Source organism: Saprolegnia parasitica (genome assembly GCF_000151545.1).
Source record: "Saprolegnia parasitica CBS 223.65 unplaced genomic scaffold supercont2.37, whole genome shotgun sequence".
NCBI classification, from domain to species: Eukaryota; Oomycota; class Saprolegniomycetes; order Saprolegniales; family Saprolegniaceae; genus Saprolegnia; species Saprolegnia parasitica.
The window spans coordinates 227,725-245,763 of NW_012156431.1; the positions used below are offsets into that span (position 1 = coordinate 227,725).

The 18,039-nt window shown below is 56.7% G+C and overlaps 7 protein-coding genes across 7 annotated transcripts; 2 read left to right on the plus strand and 5 right to left on the minus strand.

Moving 5' to 3' along the window:
* Window positions 1-201: 201 nt before the first annotated feature.
* SPRG_08394 (hypothetical protein) lies at window positions 202-2,152 on the minus strand. Its single transcript, XM_012347630.1, has 6 exons — window positions 1,956-2,152; window positions 1,610-1,893; window positions 1,093-1,552; window positions 584-950; window positions 424-527; window positions 202-379 (listed from the first exon to the last, which is right to left on the minus strand). The coding sequence occupies exons 1-6, from the start codon at window positions 2,127-2,129 to the stop codon at window positions 269-271; spliced, it is 1,500 nt and encodes a 499-aa protein (XP_012203020.1). The 5' UTR covers window positions 2,130-2,152; the 3' UTR covers window positions 202-268.
* Window positions 2,153-2,713: 561 nt separating this feature from the next.
* On the plus strand, window positions 2,714-3,624 carry SPRG_08395 (hypothetical protein). Its single transcript, XM_012347631.1, has one exon. It carries the CDS (start codon window positions 2,721-2,723, stop codon window positions 3,585-3,587), a length of 867 nt encoding a protein of 288 aa, XP_012203021.1. The 5' UTR covers window positions 2,714-2,720; the 3' UTR covers window positions 3,588-3,624.
* Window positions 3,625-3,957: 333 nt separating this feature from the next.
* SPRG_08396 (hypothetical protein) lies at window positions 3,958-4,459 on the minus strand (the record flags this gene model as incomplete). Its single annotated transcript, XM_012347632.1, has 5 exons — window positions 3,958-4,017; window positions 4,065-4,127; window positions 4,174-4,224; window positions 4,282-4,367; window positions 4,414-4,459. 5 exons carry the CDS (start codon window positions 4,457-4,459, stop codon window positions 3,958-3,960), a joined length of 306 nt encoding a protein of 101 aa, XP_012203022.1.
* A 174-nt stretch (window positions 4,460-4,633) lies between these two features.
* SPRG_08397 (hypothetical protein) lies at window positions 4,634-5,864 on the plus strand. The gene is made up of 8 exons (XM_012347633.1): window positions 4,634-4,712; window positions 4,761-4,870; window positions 4,920-5,004; window positions 5,055-5,179; window positions 5,230-5,356; window positions 5,407-5,466; window positions 5,515-5,662; window positions 5,706-5,864. The coding sequence occupies exons 1-8, from the start codon at window positions 4,681-4,683 to the stop codon at window positions 5,820-5,822; spliced, it is 804 nt and encodes a 267-aa protein (XP_012203023.1). The 5' UTR covers window positions 4,634-4,680; the 3' UTR covers window positions 5,823-5,864.
* Window positions 5,865-6,268: 404 nt separating this feature from the next.
* Window positions 6,269-8,266, minus strand: SPRG_08398 (hypothetical protein). Its single transcript, XM_012347634.1, has 4 exons — window positions 7,859-8,266; window positions 7,330-7,811; window positions 6,691-7,266; window positions 6,269-6,639 (listed from the first exon to the last, which is right to left on the minus strand). The coding sequence occupies exons 1-4, from the start codon at window positions 8,232-8,234 to the stop codon at window positions 6,313-6,315; spliced, it is 1,761 nt and encodes a 586-aa protein (XP_012203024.1). The 5' UTR covers window positions 8,235-8,266; the 3' UTR covers window positions 6,269-6,312.
* Window positions 8,267-11,225: 2,959 nt separating this feature from the next.
* On the minus strand, window positions 11,226-13,628 carry SPRG_08399 (hypothetical protein; the record flags this gene model as incomplete). The annotated part of the gene is made up of 2 exons (XM_012347635.1): window positions 13,001-13,628; window positions 11,226-12,953 (listed from the first exon to the last, which is right to left on the minus strand). The coding sequence occupies exons 1-2, from the start codon at window positions 13,589-13,591 to the stop codon at window positions 11,226-11,228; spliced, it is 2,319 nt and encodes a 772-aa protein (XP_012203025.1). The 5' UTR covers window positions 13,592-13,628.
* A 670-nt stretch (window positions 13,629-14,298) lies between these two features.
* On the minus strand, window positions 14,299-17,430 carry SPRG_08400 (hypothetical protein; the record flags this gene model as incomplete). Its single annotated transcript, XM_012347636.1, has 4 exons — window positions 14,299-14,752; window positions 15,224-16,284; window positions 16,334-17,302; window positions 17,365-17,430. The coding sequence occupies 4 exons, from the start codon at window positions 17,428-17,430 to the stop codon at window positions 14,299-14,301; spliced, it is 2,550 nt and encodes an 849-aa protein (XP_012203026.1).
* Window positions 17,431-18,039: the final 609 nt, after the last annotated feature.

Genomic DNA, 18,039 nt, shown 5'->3' on the forward strand with positions numbered 1-18,039 from the left:
ATCGAACCACAGCCCACGTCGTCGGCTGTATTTTCATTCTTATTTATAAGAACTCGACGTACCTCCACTCTGGTGTCGGGTAGCGGCAGTCCGTTGATCGCTTCCGAGACCTGGTTCCGGACTCGCTGGAATCGTCCGAATTAATGAGCTTGAATTGTTGTCTCGCGTCTTCCTCTCCATCAACACCTCAGAAGACACCATCGATCGAATGCATCAAGCTTGTATTTGCAGCTCATGAAGATGACTGGGATGCATGCTCCGCTATCGTTTAGACGTACGAGCCATAGGCCGTGACGAGCGCATCCGGCTGAAAGTGACGCCACGCCATGACGAGCTCACTGTAGTGCTCCGGGTGCGCGCGCTGGAACGACATCGGGTCCTACACCACACAAGGTCAACACTATTCTTCTTCGTCTTGATTACCTCGGCAAAGCACACGAAAATCGTGTGAAGCGCCGTGATGACGAGGTTGGCGAGGATCATGGCCATGCTGACGCCGGCAATGAACCCAATCGTACCAAAAATGACTACAAGGGATGCATAGTGTCTCGTGCCCAGCAGACAATAATCACGCGAGGCGTACCAAAGACCGTCGTCTGGTCCATGTTGGCACCGAGCTGGCTCTGCCAATGGATGGGCGCAAACTGCGCGACGAGAAGCCCGAGGCAGCACGAGAGAATGCCGACGCCGAACGCACCAATCGTGAGCGCCGTCGACGCGAGGTCGTCATTGATGACGGCGGTCCAGCCGCGGTTGTTGAAGAGGTCGATGACCGCCTTGCCGCTCGTGCGAAAGTCAAAGCCGTAGATGCCCACGTACGTGTAGGCCCATTGGTTGAAGTACTCCATAATGTTCTCAATGCAGTTGAGGACACACTCGGCGAGGCACGCGACGCACGCCAGCGCCGCGTTGTCGTCCTGCTGCGCCTGGTTGCGGATCACGCGCGCCATCTAATCGATGTACGACATAGCATGAGTGATCTGTATCAAGCAGCATCAAATTTCTCAATATAAAAACCATAAAAATCACAAAATCACAAAAATGCAAGAAAAATGCAAGAAAAATAACAGATCGAAACACACGCAATCGTACCGTGCGCATGGCCGAGAGCACGGCGACGATGAGCGAGCCAAAGCAGATGGACCCAAACGACGACGTCATCGAACGGTAGAGCGCGCCGCCGACGCCGCTCGTGGGCGACGAGTGGTACCACCAAGACGCGACCGTGCCCGCAGCCGTCGTCGTGAGCACGTTCTGGACGACCTGCTGACCCCAAAAGACGCTCACGAGGAGGAAGAACATGGTGACGCCAAAGCCCGAGCCGCCGCAGACCTTGCCGCGGGCCTCCTCCTCGGCGCAGTGCGGGTCCGCCGTGCGGAACATCTGGTAGACGCCGACCGTGCTGAGGCCCCAGACCGCAACCCAGATGACTTGGATGACGAGGAGGAAGATCGCGACGCCAAAGATCGAAACGTACTCGTTCAGCGCCGAGCACGCAATCTTGAGGTTGGCCGACGCAAAGCCAATGCGGTTCTGCACCGCGTAAATGTAGCTACAAGGAAGAGGATCGCATAAGCATCGACAGACAACGCGAAGAGGGGGAGGGTACCAAATGTTGATGGCCGCGAGGAAGAGAAAGATGAAGGGCATGATCGGGTTCACAAACAGTGTGACGACGGCAAAGCCAAAGAGCAAGCCGACGTTCGTCCAGAGAGCAAACTTGATCATGTGCTCGGCAAAGGCCATGAGCAGCTTCATCCAAATCGCCGAGAAGAGGACCGAGACGCCAATGAGGCCACCGCTAACGCCGAGCACGACGCCGAGGCCCTTCTGCGCCTCGGGCGCCGGGTGGTCCTTCTCGTACTGGTTGATAAAGTCGAGGCCCTTGGTAAACTACATCGCAGCGGCCATGAGCCTCGGCCATGCCATGCTAGCATGAGGATGATGCTGCCTACCGCAAAGTAGGCAATCGCGACGAGATGGCCGATGAAGAGAAGCGCGAAGATGCCATCGTTGCACTTGGCCGTCGCCGTCTCGCGGCGCATCGACTGGACGGGGCCGGCCGGGCCACCGCGCTTGTCGCCGGCGAGCATCGGCTCCTGCTGGTCCACCGACTGGTACTGGTACATACTCCTTGTCGCTTTGATCTCGCGGAAATGGAACTGCGGCGACGAAGAAGGAAACCAGCCGCTCCCACGGCCATACAAAACCTATGTTCAAACCTACATTCTGTAATTTGGCTGCTTGTATCCGGATACAGTTTCCGGCTACCTCGCAAAACCGATTTTTGGTCTGGGAGGTTAAAAAGTCGCCAGCCCTTGTTCAACTTCGCATCTTGTTCACTCGCATCTCGTGCACGCACGACATGCGGCTGCCCACCTCTGGGGCGAGCAGCAAGCCTGCCAAGCGCGTCGTAAGCCGCTCGATTTTATTTGTCTTTTGCTTCGTCGACCAGGACTCTTCACACACCACCACGAGAGCGCGGGTAGGTTGAGCTTGACCGCCAAAGATATCAACTCTGTGCGACGACAACGATGGAAAGCGTGGGACCCTTGCTAACACCGCGACTGGGAAGGTGTGCCAGAGTGAGAGCGTCGTCGTCGGCTGGTTTCAGGAGCTGCGCAGAAAGGCCAATCCGAACCAGCGCGATCATCCGGATAAATTAGAATCTATTTTTAGATGGCGATGCCAAGCGGATGCCAGATTGCCGTTTGCGAGTCATGAGCTTCCTCGAGCGCTTTGGCGATAAGATCTCGACCGTGACGATGCACGGGACGCTCAAGCGGTCCGACGGCAGCGAAGAGGTGCGCAGCGGTCCGCTCCGGAAGAAGCCGCAGGCGCCGTCGGCCCTCGCGCCGCGCCCATCGGCTGGCGCCTCCAACAACGCGAGCCTCCACGAGTCGTACCTTGGAACCAAACCCGACAACGCCAAGCCTAACAACGTTGATGACGACGACGATGCGTACGAGCCAGCGGAAGTTGTGCCTTCGAAGCGGTCGCCCAAGCCACAGGCGTCGCCGCCCAAGCGAGCGACCAAGCTCGTCAAGCCCGAGAAGCCGAGCCCAACAGAGCTCAACGAGCAGCGCGCTGTGACCGAGCACGACCAGCTCGCGTTCTCCAAGAAGGCGCGGCCAGTTCAGTACGAGCCTTGCACGCTCACCGAGTACAAGCAAGAAAAACCTGCGGGTTACTACGAGCTCGGGAAGCTCAAGCCCGACTTGAACGCCGATGACTTGGTCGAGAAGCGCGCCAACAAGGAGCGCATCAAAGAGTTTTCCAAGAACCTTCGCGCGATCAACCAAACGACGCTCAAGAAGCGAGATGTTGTCGAGACTGTCGCGCCGGAGAAGACTCTGTCGACACGGGACAAGGCCCTCGCGTTTGCAAAAGACAAGGTGCCCAAGCCCAAGATGGTAATCAAGAAAGCATCGAGCCCCAAGCCCGTCAAGAACGAGCGCCGCGCGTCGCCGCGTCGAACGCCGCCGTTGGAGCCCAATGTTCCAATCGAGTCGGAGCTGCAGCAGCTGCAGCTCAAGCACCGTGCTGCACGGGCGCAGGTCGAGGCGCTCATGCGGGATAGCTCGTAGAAGCTTCCAAGTAGATTCATAAATGTATTGGAATCGACTTGGTTGATATAGAACGTCGAATCACGTCGTTCGGTTCACACGACCATAGACTCTGCGTCCGTGTTGAGGAATCTTGGCGAAGTGAGAACACCTGGGATGCGCGTGAAACGAAAATGGAGGCGACGAAGCGCAATACTGTGCCATAGGTGGATTAGAAAGCCAACGCAAGACAGCAAAACCCCACTTGTAATCGCTAGTTTTCGGGGTGCGAGTTGAAGCGTCCAAGTAGGATTGACGCATCGACGCCATGACTCGAGCGTGTCGAGAGCCGCGTTTACGGAGATTCAACGGTATTAGAGCATAGAGAAAACACATACTAGTATAGACATTGTTAGCCCCATGCCTGCGTTCGGCTGTAGTTGAGAACAAGCATTCCATTGACGTGAAAGCACTAGAGATATGACGTCGTTAGGGACCTCAGCAGTGGACAAGATCGACCTCGTGCAATTCGCTGAGCTTTTGATCTGGCGTTGGCGCAAACGATGCATTGCAATAGACAAACTACACAGCAAGAGTTGCAGGAGAAGTCGTGGGATCGCGCACGTACAAGCGCGTCTTCGTCGTGGAGGCGCAGCTGCTTGCGGAGGAACGAGTAGACCTACGCGCCATAGACGCATGATCCTGTGGCCATCGCTCGGTGCATCATTAGTCGTACGACGCCCAGCGGATCGGCGCCGTTGACCGTAAACTTGCTGCGCTTCATGATGGGAGCGCCGCCAACGGCGGTAAACTGGATCGTGACTACGCCAGCGTCCTGTCGTACGAGTGCTAAGGAAGTAGCATGTACCCTTCTCGGGCCCATCAGGGCGCGCGTGCAGGGCGAGGCCGGTCATCGCTGCTGTCTCGGCCATCTTGCTTCGGCTGTCTCGCAATAAGATCGTATCTAGGCTGTTCTATGTCGACAAGGAACGCCGAGTTTCGGATTCTAAATACCTTAATGTTTGTATGTCGCCTAGGAGAGACGTGATCGGACGTTCTTGTCCGGATAGTGGGAGGTCAGCGGTTTGTTGTTGTTGGTAAGCCGCGGGTCCAGCTCCGAGGACGACGGAGACGCATGGCGCTCAACTTCTGGCAGTCGTCGCACTAGTAGGCCATGGGCGCTAGCTCTGCATGAGACTCACGGGCTACCTCTAGCCTGCACTGGATGAAGGCGCTGCGGCTCGAAGACCTCAAGCGCATCAACCCGAAGGACACATCGCTCGACATGAGCGAGGTCGAGAGCATCCACCTGGCCATGATCTCGCGTACGCCGACCGCTATGCGCTCAACGCTCATGCAACACTCGATATGTAGTCATGGAGGAGCTCGGCGCGCGCCTGCACATCAACCAGATCATCATCTGCACGGCCATTTTGATCTACCGCCGGTTCTACCTCACGTACGACAAGGCATGCAAGCGCGCCAGTATATGCTCATCGATGCGTATAGGCAGAGCTTTTGCGACTTTGATCCGCGCCTTGTGTGTGGCACAGCGCTCTTCATCTCGTCCAAGATCGAAGAGTGCCAAGCACGGCTCTCGGACATCACGACCAGCCTCCACGAGCTCACGACCCGTCCGTCGTCGTCGTCCGCAACTTGATTCTCATCGTTGTTGCCTCTTTAGCGTACACGGAAGACCGCGAAGCGTTCTTTGAGTTTACCGAAAAAGACATTATTGAATGCGAGTTCTTCGTCATCGAGGCCATGCAGTACGACATGATCATGCACCACCCTTTCCCGACACTCATCAAGTACGCATACATCGTTCTGTGATAGCAAGGTGATGCGACTATATGCGTAGGCTCTACGACGAGTTCGAGGTCGAGTTTCCCATGGACGAGCACAGCTTCAAGATGGCATGGTCGACCGATACGCTACGGTCTACAGAGAAACGACTCTATGCATGTAGGGACCTCACGTTGTATACTTACCGGACACACCTCATCATGCTCCACCCGCCGTTCATGATCGCGCATGCCGTGCTCTTCCTCACGCTGGTGGACGCAGCGTACGACGGCCATGACATGCTCGACAAGTGCAACATCAACCACGACATGGTCGATTTGTCATCTTTTGATGTTATACTTAGAAATGGCGTAGGTGGTCGAGATCGCGACCGAGCTACAGCAGTCGATTGAAGAGCACAAGGCGCTCTGCGCGCTGCAAGCCACGTCGCTTGCCAAGCTCGCTGAGGTCGTCCCCGACCCCTTTGCTTAGACGCCCTCTACTTATCCCCTTCAACATCATTCTGCGTCCTTATTCTATCCATGTCCTTGCCGCCTCCACGATCGACGCTTTCTTCCCCGCACGCTCTGGGTAGGTTGCAACGGGGACAAGTCTAGTCGATGGCTCCATCTCATTGATGAACCGCCGAGGTGTGGCACTGGAATTCGTGCTATGCCGCGGGTACACAAAGCACCTGGGTAATTGCTTGCTTGCTGCGTAGCAATTCTGCCCCGTGCATCGAAGAACAGGCAATGTCGGCTGCTCGAACGTACTCGGTTGTCTCCAAGATTGGCGAGGGAGTTCAACGATGGACCCTAAACCTAGCTTGGTTGGACCGGCGCATTTCAAGGGCAATTATCTCGAGTTGCTAAATCTATCTATCTATCTATCTATCTATCGATCAACAAACCTTGAGTGCCACGAATCGACAATCATTAGCACAACAAGAACTCATGCACACAAGTCATGTGTACGTGGTCTATTAGATCCACTCTTTGTAAAACTTGAAGTAGGAAACAATCCCGAGCGAGATTGTGCCGAGGATGCCCCACCAAACAAAGTACCCGTTCTCCGTGTGCAGTTCAGGCATGTTGTCGAAATTCATGCCGTAGAGACCTGTGAGGAACGTCGCGGGCAGAAAAACCGCCGCCACGATCGACATGGTAAACTGAATGTCGGCCTGCGCCTTCGCGCGCGCTTGCTGGTCCTCGTTGAAGACGACGTTGAGCGCGCCTTGAAACTCTTTGATTTCGGTCGCCATGTGCTTGAGGTGGTCCTTGACGTCTCGCATGTAGTTCTTGACCTCGCCCTACTCAATACGACGCGTCGCATCCCTTTCACATCTCGACTCATGAAGTACCTCGCGGAACTCGTCCTGGTCGAGGAGCTGGCCCTCGACGAGGTCGAGCATCGGCCGCACGATCTTCTCGATAACGACGAGCTGCTTCTTGGCGAGAAAGATGCGCTTCGAATCAAAATCGCGGCCCTGCGCGACCTGGAGCTGCTCGAGCGCGCTCACAACCACGTCAAAGACCTCGACGAGCGGCAAAATCTCGTCCACGACCGCGTTGAGAATCGCGACCGTCAAGAAATGCGGGCCGTGGTTGCGCAGCTTGGAGTAGCTCTTGGCCATGTTGCGTTCGTAGATCGACTCCCAGAGGTGGAAGCCCCCGACTTTGTCCGCGTCGTTGTCTTCCTGGATCGAGACGACGTCGTTCTTGGCGTTGACAAAGACGCAGAGCTGCTGCGGCTTGCGGAGGAGGCGCTCGAGCTTCCCGAGCGTGGCTTGGAGGTCGTCGACGTTTGGCGGCGACGACGTGCGCCAGCCATCGACGAACGCGAGGTCCTTCTCAAAGAGCGTTGCTTGGTGCTTCTTGACGCAGTCGACGATAAAATCCGCGGTGGTCTGGTCGTACGCGCGGAGCACGGGGACGACCTACATGGATCGTTCTTTCTTGAGGACACGACAAGAAAGGAGAAGAACGATCGAGGAACGTACGAGGAACGTGTGGTCTTGGTAGTGTTCGTACTTGGAGCGAATTTTGTCACTCTTCTTGAGCGCATCTTCCAGAGCGAGCGGGTGGAACTGGTACTTGATGGCGAGGCGGCGCAGGTGCATGTCGTTGAGATCGCTCACGCCCGCGAGGTGCACCCAGCGCACCTTGGCCCAATTCGGCTTGGACGAGAAGAAAAAACTCTTGAGGTTCTGGACTCGCGACACCGTGTAGATGGTCTCGGGCGAGTAGTCGGTCACGTGGAAGGTCGCGGACGGCGCCTCGTCCTTCGCACACACGTCGGGCTTGAAGAGATGCGCGAGCTTGATCATCTGCACGACGTGGATAAACTCATCGAGCGAAATCGCTCCGTCATGGTCCGTGTCGATCTTCTTGATGAGCTTGATCAAGTCGACATGCTCCGGGCATGAAATCCCGAGGGCGAGCAGCCCTTTGTGGAACTGGTCGTACGTCACCGTCTCTTGACCTACATCTCGCATGAGCGGCCATCGCATACAGTTGCGAATCGTCTACCTTTGGGCGAGAAGAACCGGAACATGCGCTTCATGCGACCGGTCGTCACGTCGTAGTACGGGTCGAGGAGGATGTGGAGGTCCTCCTTGAGGTCGGCCTCGGCGTCGCCAAACTCGGAGCTCTGGCGACCCGACGCCTTGCTGCCGACCGCAGTTGCGACCACGGCGGCGTGGTCCCACTCGAGCAGCTGCGCGTCTTCGATCGTGAGCTTCGAGTGCGCCGGCGACGACCACGCTTCGTCGACGACCGCCGACTCGTCGATGCGGATCTCGAGCGGCGCCGCCTCGGGCATCGGCGGCAGGTGCTCGTGCTCCAAGAAGGACGCGTGCAGCGCGCCACTGCTCGCGCTGCGCCGGCCCGTGCGCGACGTCGTCATGCTGCAAGGAGATTATTCAGCGACTGTTTCGATGGCGTGAGTTACGGGCCGGCGCCGCATTGATTGGCCGGCTCGCTTCCTTCCAGCTCACGTCACAGGATCGCGGCCAGCGATTTGCGGCGGTCGTCGCAGCAGGTCGACGGTCATTGCATGGCGTGCCACTGCGTCATGGCCGTCGTCGGTGGCTGTGGCCGCGAGGCAGCGAGGGTCCGACGCCGCCCACCGCGGCCTTAAGTTGAAGCTCCATCAGCCAATGAAACGCAAGACGTACCTGTGAAGGAGCCAATCACACGCCGGCGTGGCGGATCCTAGGGTGCCGATATCGACCAGTTCGCTGCTGGAATGCACCGAGAGCAGTTCGGCCCACTGGGTCCGCCCAACGGTGTGGCCGTGCCACCGCGAGCATGCAACCTTCACTAACGTTTTATCAAGATGAAGCAACATTTCTGGTGCACATTAATCTGCTACACTTTGTACGGTGTATTGAGAGCTGCACTAAGAACTGCATTACAAGCTTTCTCACCCGCGCAACTGAGTGGGGAAAGCAAGTCGTCTCGGCAGCAACGAGCGATTTAACGTCGGTAGGTCGCGTTAAAAAGCCGACGAGCTGGCAGTGTGCGACACTCGGTCGCGACCAAGTCCTCTGCGCAGCAGCACCATCGGGGCAACAAACACAACCCGACATTTTCTTGTCGAAAGGCCTATTGACGAACCTACATTTCGGACCTTGGTCCTAGAGGATCCTGGATTTGCAGCGCATTACCGGAATCAGTGCGCATACTATACCTGCTGTATGATATAGTGTGATGCAAAATTTGGCATATGGTGTTATTTCTTAAAATCACGCAGCAAAAATCAAATTTACCGTAAATATACGCTACCTCTTGCAAAACCATCTGATATTATGCGGAAACACCTGGTTTTATGCGGATTGTTAAGCGCCATGCAGAAATGAAAGCATTTGATTTGTTGTGTTTTGCATTATGCATGCTTCTACATGAGGAACGCGTACTTTTGCAAACGTAGCAATTGACGATTTACGGTAGAATGGAGCAAGACCGTACTTTTACAGGATCAAATTCTTTAGTACCTTCTGTTTTACTTTGTTTTCAAAGTTGACATCACAAATGACTTTGATGATCGTATGTGACCACGTCCGTTGACTCGGGATGTCGGCCAGAAACTCGAATTGAGTTTTGAGTTGCTGGCTCTTGATGAACGTCCACCGTTGCTATTCCAAGACGGTGTGAGCGGACGCTGGTGTTATGAGAAGTCATTTGTTTCCTCTTTTTTATCTCTTTCACCTTGTACGTACTAAGCTTGCACAGCTTTCTGAACTTTGTGGTTTCTTGGCGCGTGTGGTTGAATTCCTTGGACTGGTCAATCGAGCCCCGTATCGAGTGCACTGATGCGTGTTGGCTTGGACTGTCTGCAACCATCATCGTTGTTGCAATGGACGCGCCGTCGGCCAGCACATATAAAGATAAAGGTTTCTTAGGTCCGTCCTTACGACCGCCGCACTCGCTTGGCACGAGGTGCATTCAATTGGTTGGAGGCATCCGCTTCTTTGTCGTTGTCTCGACGACTGCAGGAACGCAAGCATCTTCCTGCCACTCTGCGTGGGACTCGGCTTCTGGGACTGGGTTGAGATGTTGCCCCCCCTTGGGGTAGGGACAGACGGCGTGGCAGCCTATAAACAACTCTCGGTGATCTCGCCTGCTTGCTGCACGAGGCACTCGTGGCATGGTTCATGGTCGAGATCCAGGTGTGCAGCGTCGATGGCTTCGAAAAAGGCTTGCGCGGCAGCAATCCGATCGACGATCGCCTTGAGAAGCAGTTGGTACACGCAGCTTGTGCAGCGCTACACCAGGTGCTATCCGGTCGGGACTTTGCGAGCTAACAAAGACGTTAACGCCAAACTTGTAGGCTGCATCGCTGTACTGCATGTAGTACAGACCAGAGAGCTCCCGATGGTTGAACGGCTCTGGCTGCGCGCGGCCCCATCACCATGAACTCCTTTGTACGTTGGATGTGAAGCTCTCGCGTGAAGGTGTCGGCTCGAGCTCGGTCGGCTTCGCCGCTGACTCGCCTCCTGCTCCGCCTCGGCTGCGAGTGCTTGGAGGCGCTGGTGGGCTTGACATTTTTCAGTTGGGAGCCCGAAATCCGGTTCGGTTTCCGGGTGCTTTGCTCGGGTGCAAACATGTCGGGTGCAGTTCGGGTTGAAAAAGCAGGGTATTATGTACGTACCCTTGGCAGAAGTAACTCACTACCTCTCGGCGCAAACGAACGGGAGCGCACTATAGTGTAGTAGAAGGGCTGCACAACGACCCGCATCATGATGACGTAGTAGCAGTGCTTGTCCAGTTCATGGCTGCCACGATGAGAATATATGGTTCTGTCCTTGTCGCATCACGACTAGCGCGCTGCGAAGAGCAAGACATGTCATGTTGTACACAATTTCCGAAGCTGCGACCCCTGATCCAGGCCAAGCGGTCGGCGCTACGCCGCCGCCGGTGTCGCTGCTTCCGGGATGGAGGCTACAAGACGCCTCCCAGTACAGTCCGTTGGCGGCCCCTCGCATAGCTAGCGCGAGTCGCTTCTGCTCGATCACCGCACGTGCCATTGATGCCTTGGTGATGACGTGAGCGGGAATAGTGCAGGAGGCGACGAGCGTATTGGGCAGGAATGGCTGTCTTTGGGGGGTGCATGCTTGTGGGAAGTTTATGCCAACATAGCCAGGGTGCTTGGAAGCAGAAGCGCGCGGCTGGGCTGAGGCGACTTCCGTGGTGTGTCCTGAGGCACGTTGCGCCACACGCGGCGGCTGTGCACATGGATTGTAGCGTGGCCACGTGGCTCATGCGCTACCTGTACAATAGTCCTCGCGGTCATAAATGTACCACCCCCAACTCGGATATGTGTTTGATTATCGGACTCCCGGCGCTACTTCCGAGTAAAAATGTTATCCGTGGGCTAGCGAGACGTTATGATGGCTTACGACCGCCGCACGCGCTTGGCCGGTGGCTCCGTCGACTCGTTCGATGCATCCTCTGGCTCGCCACCCACTGTGCTTGTCAAACTCGCAATGCACGCCGCGATGCGCGCATGGGTCTTCATCTTGGCGTGGTGCACGTCCCACTCGGTCGGTGACGCTTGATTGGGCTGGCGCACCTTCTCGAGGCGGCACTTGCCGTCGTCGCCGGTCACGAAACAGAGCCGCGTGGCGTTCGCGTCGACAACCCGAGCGAGGTCGACGCAGACGTCGGGCCTGCTTCGATATAGCTTCAAATTGGTCATGTCCGATTGCGCCAAAAAAAAATCCGCATGTCGGCACTGGTTGCAATGGTCGGGGTCGACATCTCGTGGCGATGGCGCGGCCAAGCTGACGATGTTGAGCAGCTCCGACACTGCGGTAAAGCGATCGATCATCGCCGAGAAGAGCAAACGAAAGACGGAGCTGTGGCGGTCAAGGCGCGGCACCACCGGCACAAGTCGGTCATGGAGCTCGTCGAGCGTCGTCGGTAGCAATTGCAGCCATCTCGAAGCAAACGCAAGGGCCGTGTCGGGCGCAAAGCGAAGCAAAAGCTCCACTGCGCTGACAAAGATGTCGGCACCAAACGTGTACGTTGCTTCCATGTACCGACCGGTGTACGTTTGACGGTTGAACGGCTCGGGCCACTTGGCCTCGTCGACGAGCGTGTCTACCGAGCTGTCAATGTACGCAGCAACGAGCTGGCCCACGATCGCATCGTCCGGTAGCTGCGAGGCGATCGAGGCGACGATCGGGAGCAGTCGAAGCCCATAAATGTCGACCAAAATGTCAAAGAGTGCTGCGTCAAGACGCTGCGAGAGACTCGCCAAGACGAGCACCGCGGCGGCAATGTCGGCTTGTTGGTGCGCCATTCGAATCTTGAGGCGCGGCGTCATGGGTGCTTGCATGGCTGCGAGGACCTCGTCAATCATGGCCGGTGGAAGTGGCAGCGACGGTTGGCAGCGCACGGCCGACGCCAGCCCGACACCAAGGTCCTTGAGCGGGTGCCACTCGGCCGAGGAGCAGAACAAGCTGCTGAGAGATGGGTTCGCAAAGAGGAAGGCGTCGATGGCCGGCACGAGACTCAAAGGCAGACGTTGGCTCGCGTAGTGGGCGTCTTGGAGCTGCGCCGCTGTCGTCGCCAAGTAGTGCTCGAGCAAGAAGAGGCCCATGACAGAGGTAGGGCCACGGGGCAGCATACCCTTTGTCTCAGTAAAGAGACTGGGTGTTGCCAGCACGACGTCGTAGCAGCGCTTGAAGAGCTCGGCCTCAAACGGTTGAGACAGCGGTGGACACACGGACGACTCGGTATTGAGACCAGCCAAGCTCATGAGCAGCTGCATCGTGGCGTCTGGGTCGGTCTCGATCCAGCGCTGGACGAGCCGAAGCATCGACGACTGCAGGGCCTCCCAGCCATGCTTGACCAAGAGGATATGGACGACTGGTGCGATATCGTCCACTAAGCGACCGATTCCCATCGTGATGGTGTCGATGAAAGTGGCCGAGACTGCCACGTCGCCAAGCGCCGTCAAGAGCCGCTGCATCTTCTCAAGAAGCGACAAGTTGCGAGGCAGATCATTCTTGTGCATCAGCATGTGAATCTCCTCTTCAGGTGACATGCGCTTGGACTTGACCAGCGTTGGTCCATGGAAGCCAAAGTATGGTATCGCACCCAGTAGAAGCTCGCGCGTCTCCGAAATGCCGAGGTACCCGTCGTCGTCATCGTTGCCGCGCGCACGTCGGCGCATGAGAAAGTCCAAGACACCGACGACGTCGACAATGCAGACACGGTGGAGAGAAACGCGGCGGCAAACGACGTCTCAAGCAGCGACGTATCGTCATCAAACGTTTCCGAGTGGTTGCCGTAGGTGAACGTGATGACGCCGCCGGTATGCACGGATGGAAGCAGCACGATGAGCACACCAAACGTAGTCGCGTTGGCCTCGTCGTCATCGGACGGCTGCAAGCGAAAGAGATCGGCGTCGCCGACGTCGTCCACGACCATGTGCGAGAGATCCATGAACGCGCCATTCGATGGCCCCAAGTGCGGAAGACGGACACGGTCGATCTCGCTGAGAATGTGCTCGCGTTCGCTGAGGTATCGGCTTTCAAAGTGGATGTCGGACTCGGAAATGAGCTTGTTGGGGTAGAGCGCGGCGATCTGCGCTGCCTGCGCGGAGCAGAGCGGCCATGCGAGCGGCTCGTCCATGCCCGTGAGGCGGAAGAGCAGCGGCGCCGGATGCGGGTGCGCGCCCTTGGTGACGAACGCGCACGGCTCCTTGAGCAACTTGTACGCGGCTTCATACTCGGCGATCGCCGGGTTGGACATCGCGCCAAAAACCAACTCTGCCACGCGAAACCCACGTGGCCAAGTTTGTTTTTGGCGCGTAACCTGCCGTCGTGGTGTTGGTCAATGGCACGGAGCGTTGCGCAATATCAAAAATATTATTATGTATTGCAATATATTGGTATTTTGACAATATATTGTGCAATATGACGTGGCATTGCCATGATTGATCCTCTGTGCGCTTGTCACTGTCCTTGTGCTCGGATCGCCATTTAGCGAAGTCGATAGGTATTACATACTGTAGTCCACACTACCTGTCGAGACAACATGTTGGACGCTCCACTGGCACTGTACACAGTGCGACGTGGGTTGGCTTAATAAGACAACGGCATTCGTTGTTTGTTACTTGCCTCCAAGGGAATAATTTATTCCCTTGCTTGCCTCTTTCTCGCGGCCAAGTAGCAACCAAGGAAGCCGAGACAAGATTGGTACCGTCGTGCGCCAGAGGGCCGCTTCATGTGGCCCAAGAGGGCTGCTGTGCAGATATCGTCTGGCGGTACCACCATCCCCACCATTCAATATCAATCAATAGATTTGTATGGTACACTCCGTGAGGGGTGCACGGAACCATTTCCATCGAACCGAGTTGGGAAAAGGATTCCGCCCGAGAAGGATACGACCAGGGGTACCTGTTATGTACCCCTGGATACAACAACGTAAAATCAAGGGAGTGTATAAAAGAAGACCTCCTACGCCCGACGCATGCACTTGGCAGGGTGTGTCTTCGATTCGTCTGTTGTATCTTCCTGCTCGTACCCTCCTTGGCATCTCAAGATCTCGACGCATTCAGCCGCGCGAAGGTAGTCCTGCATCGTGTCTTGGTGCGCACGCCACTCGACCTCGGAGACTTGACCGGGCTGGCGCACCTTCTCAAGGCGATGATCCGTGGCACTCTTTTCGATGCGAAGCCGCGCGATGTCTGCGGTGACGACGCGTACGAGATGGGGGCAGACGCCGCGGCTGCACAGCGTCACCGACGCTTCGTCCGCTTGCGCCAAGAACCAATGCGCTTCGTTGCACTGGTTGCAATGGGCCGGGTCGAGATCGGGTGGCGATGGCGTTGCAAAGTTGACAATATGGGGCAGCACTGGCACCGCGGCGAATCGATCAATGATGGTCGTCACAATCAGACGAGAGACGCAGCTGGTGCGGTCAAGGCGCGGCACCATCGGCAACAGTCGGTCACGAAGCACGTCGAGCGTCGTTGGGAGCAATTGCAGCCATCGGGAAGAGTATTTTTCAAAACACCGAGGCTCTATCCCAAAACACATAAACATTTTCCAAAACACATAAATGCTAGGAAATGCTAGGATGTGATTGGCCGTCACCTCTAGTTTAACCGGACAGTGGATTATGATTACGCATCAAAAAGGACCCGATGCCATCCCCGCAGCGCGGGGATGCTTATACCTCCGGGGGAAAGGTGGTGTTGGTAGCAGGGATTGGTGTGGTTATCCGTGGGGGTGTTGGGGTGAGAGGGAGAGAGGCAGGGTATTAAGGCTGGTGAGCAATAGGGTTTTTTTGGGTAGAGAGGGATATGTGCTTAGGAAAACATTTATGTGTTTTGGGAGAAAGTCTCGGTGCTCAGAACGGGACTCCCATCGGGAAGCAAACGCAAGCGCCGTGTCGGGCGCAAAGCGAAGCAAGAGATCCACGGCGCTGACAACGATGTCGGCGCCAAACGTGTACGTTGCTTCCATGTACCGACCGGTGTACGTTTGACGGTTCAACGGCTCGGGCCACTTGGACCACTCGTCGACGAGCGTGTCTACCGAGCTGTCAATGTACGCAGTGACGAGCTGGCCCACGATCGCATCGTCCGGCAGCTGCGAGGCGATCGAGGCGACAATCGGGAGCAGTCGAAGCCCATAAATGTCGACCAAAATGTCAAAGAGTGCTGCGTCAAGACGCTGCGAGAGACTCGCCAAGACGAGCACCGCGGCGGCAATGTCGGCTTGTTGGTGCGCCATTCGAATCTTGAGGCGCGGCGTCATGGGTGCTTGCATGGCTGCGAGGACGTTGTCAATCATGGCCGGTGGAAGTGGCAACTCCGGTTGGCAGCGCACGGCCGACGCCAGCCCGACACCAAGGTCCTTGAGCGGGTGCCACACGGCCGAGGAGCAGAACAAGCTGGCGAGAGATGGGTAGGCAAAGAGGAAGGCGTCGACAGCACTGACGAGGATCGGCGGCAGGCGTCGACTTGTATAGTTGGCATCTTGGAGCTCCGGCGCCGTCGTTTTCACGTAGTGCTCGAGCAAGCAGAGACCCTTGACAAATGCAGGGCCACGGAGCAGCAAGTCTTTTCTCTTCGAAAAGAGACCAGGCGTCTTCAACACCACATCGAAGCAGCGCTTGAAGAGCTCGGCTTCAAACGGTTGACACAGTGGCGGACATACAGGCGACTCGGTGTCAAGGCCGGCCAAGCTCGTGAGCAGCTGTATCACTTCCTTGGGTCTGACTTTCGCCCAGCGCTCAACAAACACGAGCATCGACGACTGCAGCGGCAACCAGCCATGCTTGGCCAAGAGGCCGTGAATGAATTGCGTTTCACTGGTCCATAAAAGCTCCGCTCGGATCGCGATCACATGTAGGAGAGCGGCCGAGAGCGCCACGTCATCGAGCGCCATCACGATCTGGTGCATCGTCGCGAGGGACGCCTTTGGCCGCAAGAGTTGCTGCCCTTGATCCGCACTGCGTCACCGACGCCAAAGCATGATATCGCACCGAGCACGAGCTCGCGCGTGTCAAAGATGCCGATGTGCCCGTCGTCGTTGTCGTTGCCACGCTCCAGTCGAAGTCCACGACGCCATCAATGTCGACCATGCTCACTCGGTGGCGCTTGGGCCAAAAGACGAGAGACAAGTGCGAAGCTGCGTTGGAGTTCGGGAGCGGCCTGTGCAGAAAGCCTTGGATCGACCTTCCAATCAAATCGCGCACGACAGCGTCCGGGATGCTGCATTTGGGGTGCGGCAGCAACCTCGTGACGCGCTTGCGTGTGTCGATCGTCGCAAGCCCGACGTCACCGTTGCCGGCAGCGAGAAGCACCTTCACAAACGCCATCTCCCAGACTGTGAGCGCTGCAAAATTGAGCCGCGACTTTTCCAGCTCCAGTCCGAGTCGCTGGACCTCTTGAGTCGTCGATTGCCCTGCGGCTTGAAAGGCTGCGATCGCCGCGTCCTGCACATTCGGCTCCATGCGCATTGGCGTTTTCACGTTGCCGTAGTACAAGCCGTAGACAAGTGCGACGCGGCGCCCGGACGTGATGGGTGCCGGCGTGATCGTCGCTGAGAGAAAGGCAGCGGCGAACGATGTCTCGAGAAGCGACGTGTCGTCATCAAACGTTTCCGACTGGTTGCCGTGCGTGAACGTGATGACGCCGCCCGTGTGCACAGATGGAAGCAGCATGATGAGCACACCAAACGTAGTCGCGTTGACTACGTCATCGTTTGAAGGCTGCAAGCGGAAGAGGTCGGCGTCGCCGACGTCGTCCACAACCATGTGCGAGAGATCCATGGACGTGTCATGCGATGGCCCCACGTGCGGAAGACAGGCGTCGCTGACTTTGTCAAGCATGCGGTTATAGTTGTCGGCGTATCGCTCATTGAGGAGGATGTTGGCCGCAGAGATGAGCTTGTTGGGGTAGAGCGCAGCGATCTGCGCTGCCTGCGCGTTGCTGAGCGGCCACGAGACCGGCTCGTCCACGCCCGTGAGTCGGAAGAGCACCGGTGGCAGGTGCGGCAGTTAGCTCGTCGAACGCGCTCGGCTCTTGAAGCAGACGTATCGTATGCGGCTTCGTACGCGGCAATCGCAGGGTTCGACATCGCGCCAAAGTGCGTCCGCTAAGCTAATCCGTTTACGGATATAAATATATACGATGCACGCCTACCGGTATACAGTAATGGGTGCAAAACCTCCGCATACAAATTTATATAGAGCATACTTTTATTGAAATAAGCGCGTGGATCGACGGTTTGGCACAAGCCGAAGCGATGTACAACCAAGCGTCAAATGCGTCTCTGATGCAATGACCAGCGATGCAGGCGCTGCGATGCCATCGCTTGATATGGTTGCGATTGCTGCACGTGGCATTGCGATAGACTCCACCGAGTCAATACTTGCGTTCTTCTTCGCGTTGCTCCAATCTTTGCCTGCAATGATTCAACAAGAAACCGTAGAAAGAGCGACAAGGCAGTCGTAACACAGCTTGGGTACAGTTGGGCTGCAGTTCGTCCCAACGTCCGGCCCATTTATGGCTTGGTATTATAGTGCTGTGTCGGCCCTACATCTAATAGCGTGTGACAATACTGCCAGCCACGTGAAGTACAGTACTAGGAAGGCCCACTGGGTGGCGCCAACCAACTCTTGCACATAGAAGGCTCTCGTCACTCGATTGGGTGCTGCATACGTGTGGGAAGGGGCGCGCTGTCTGG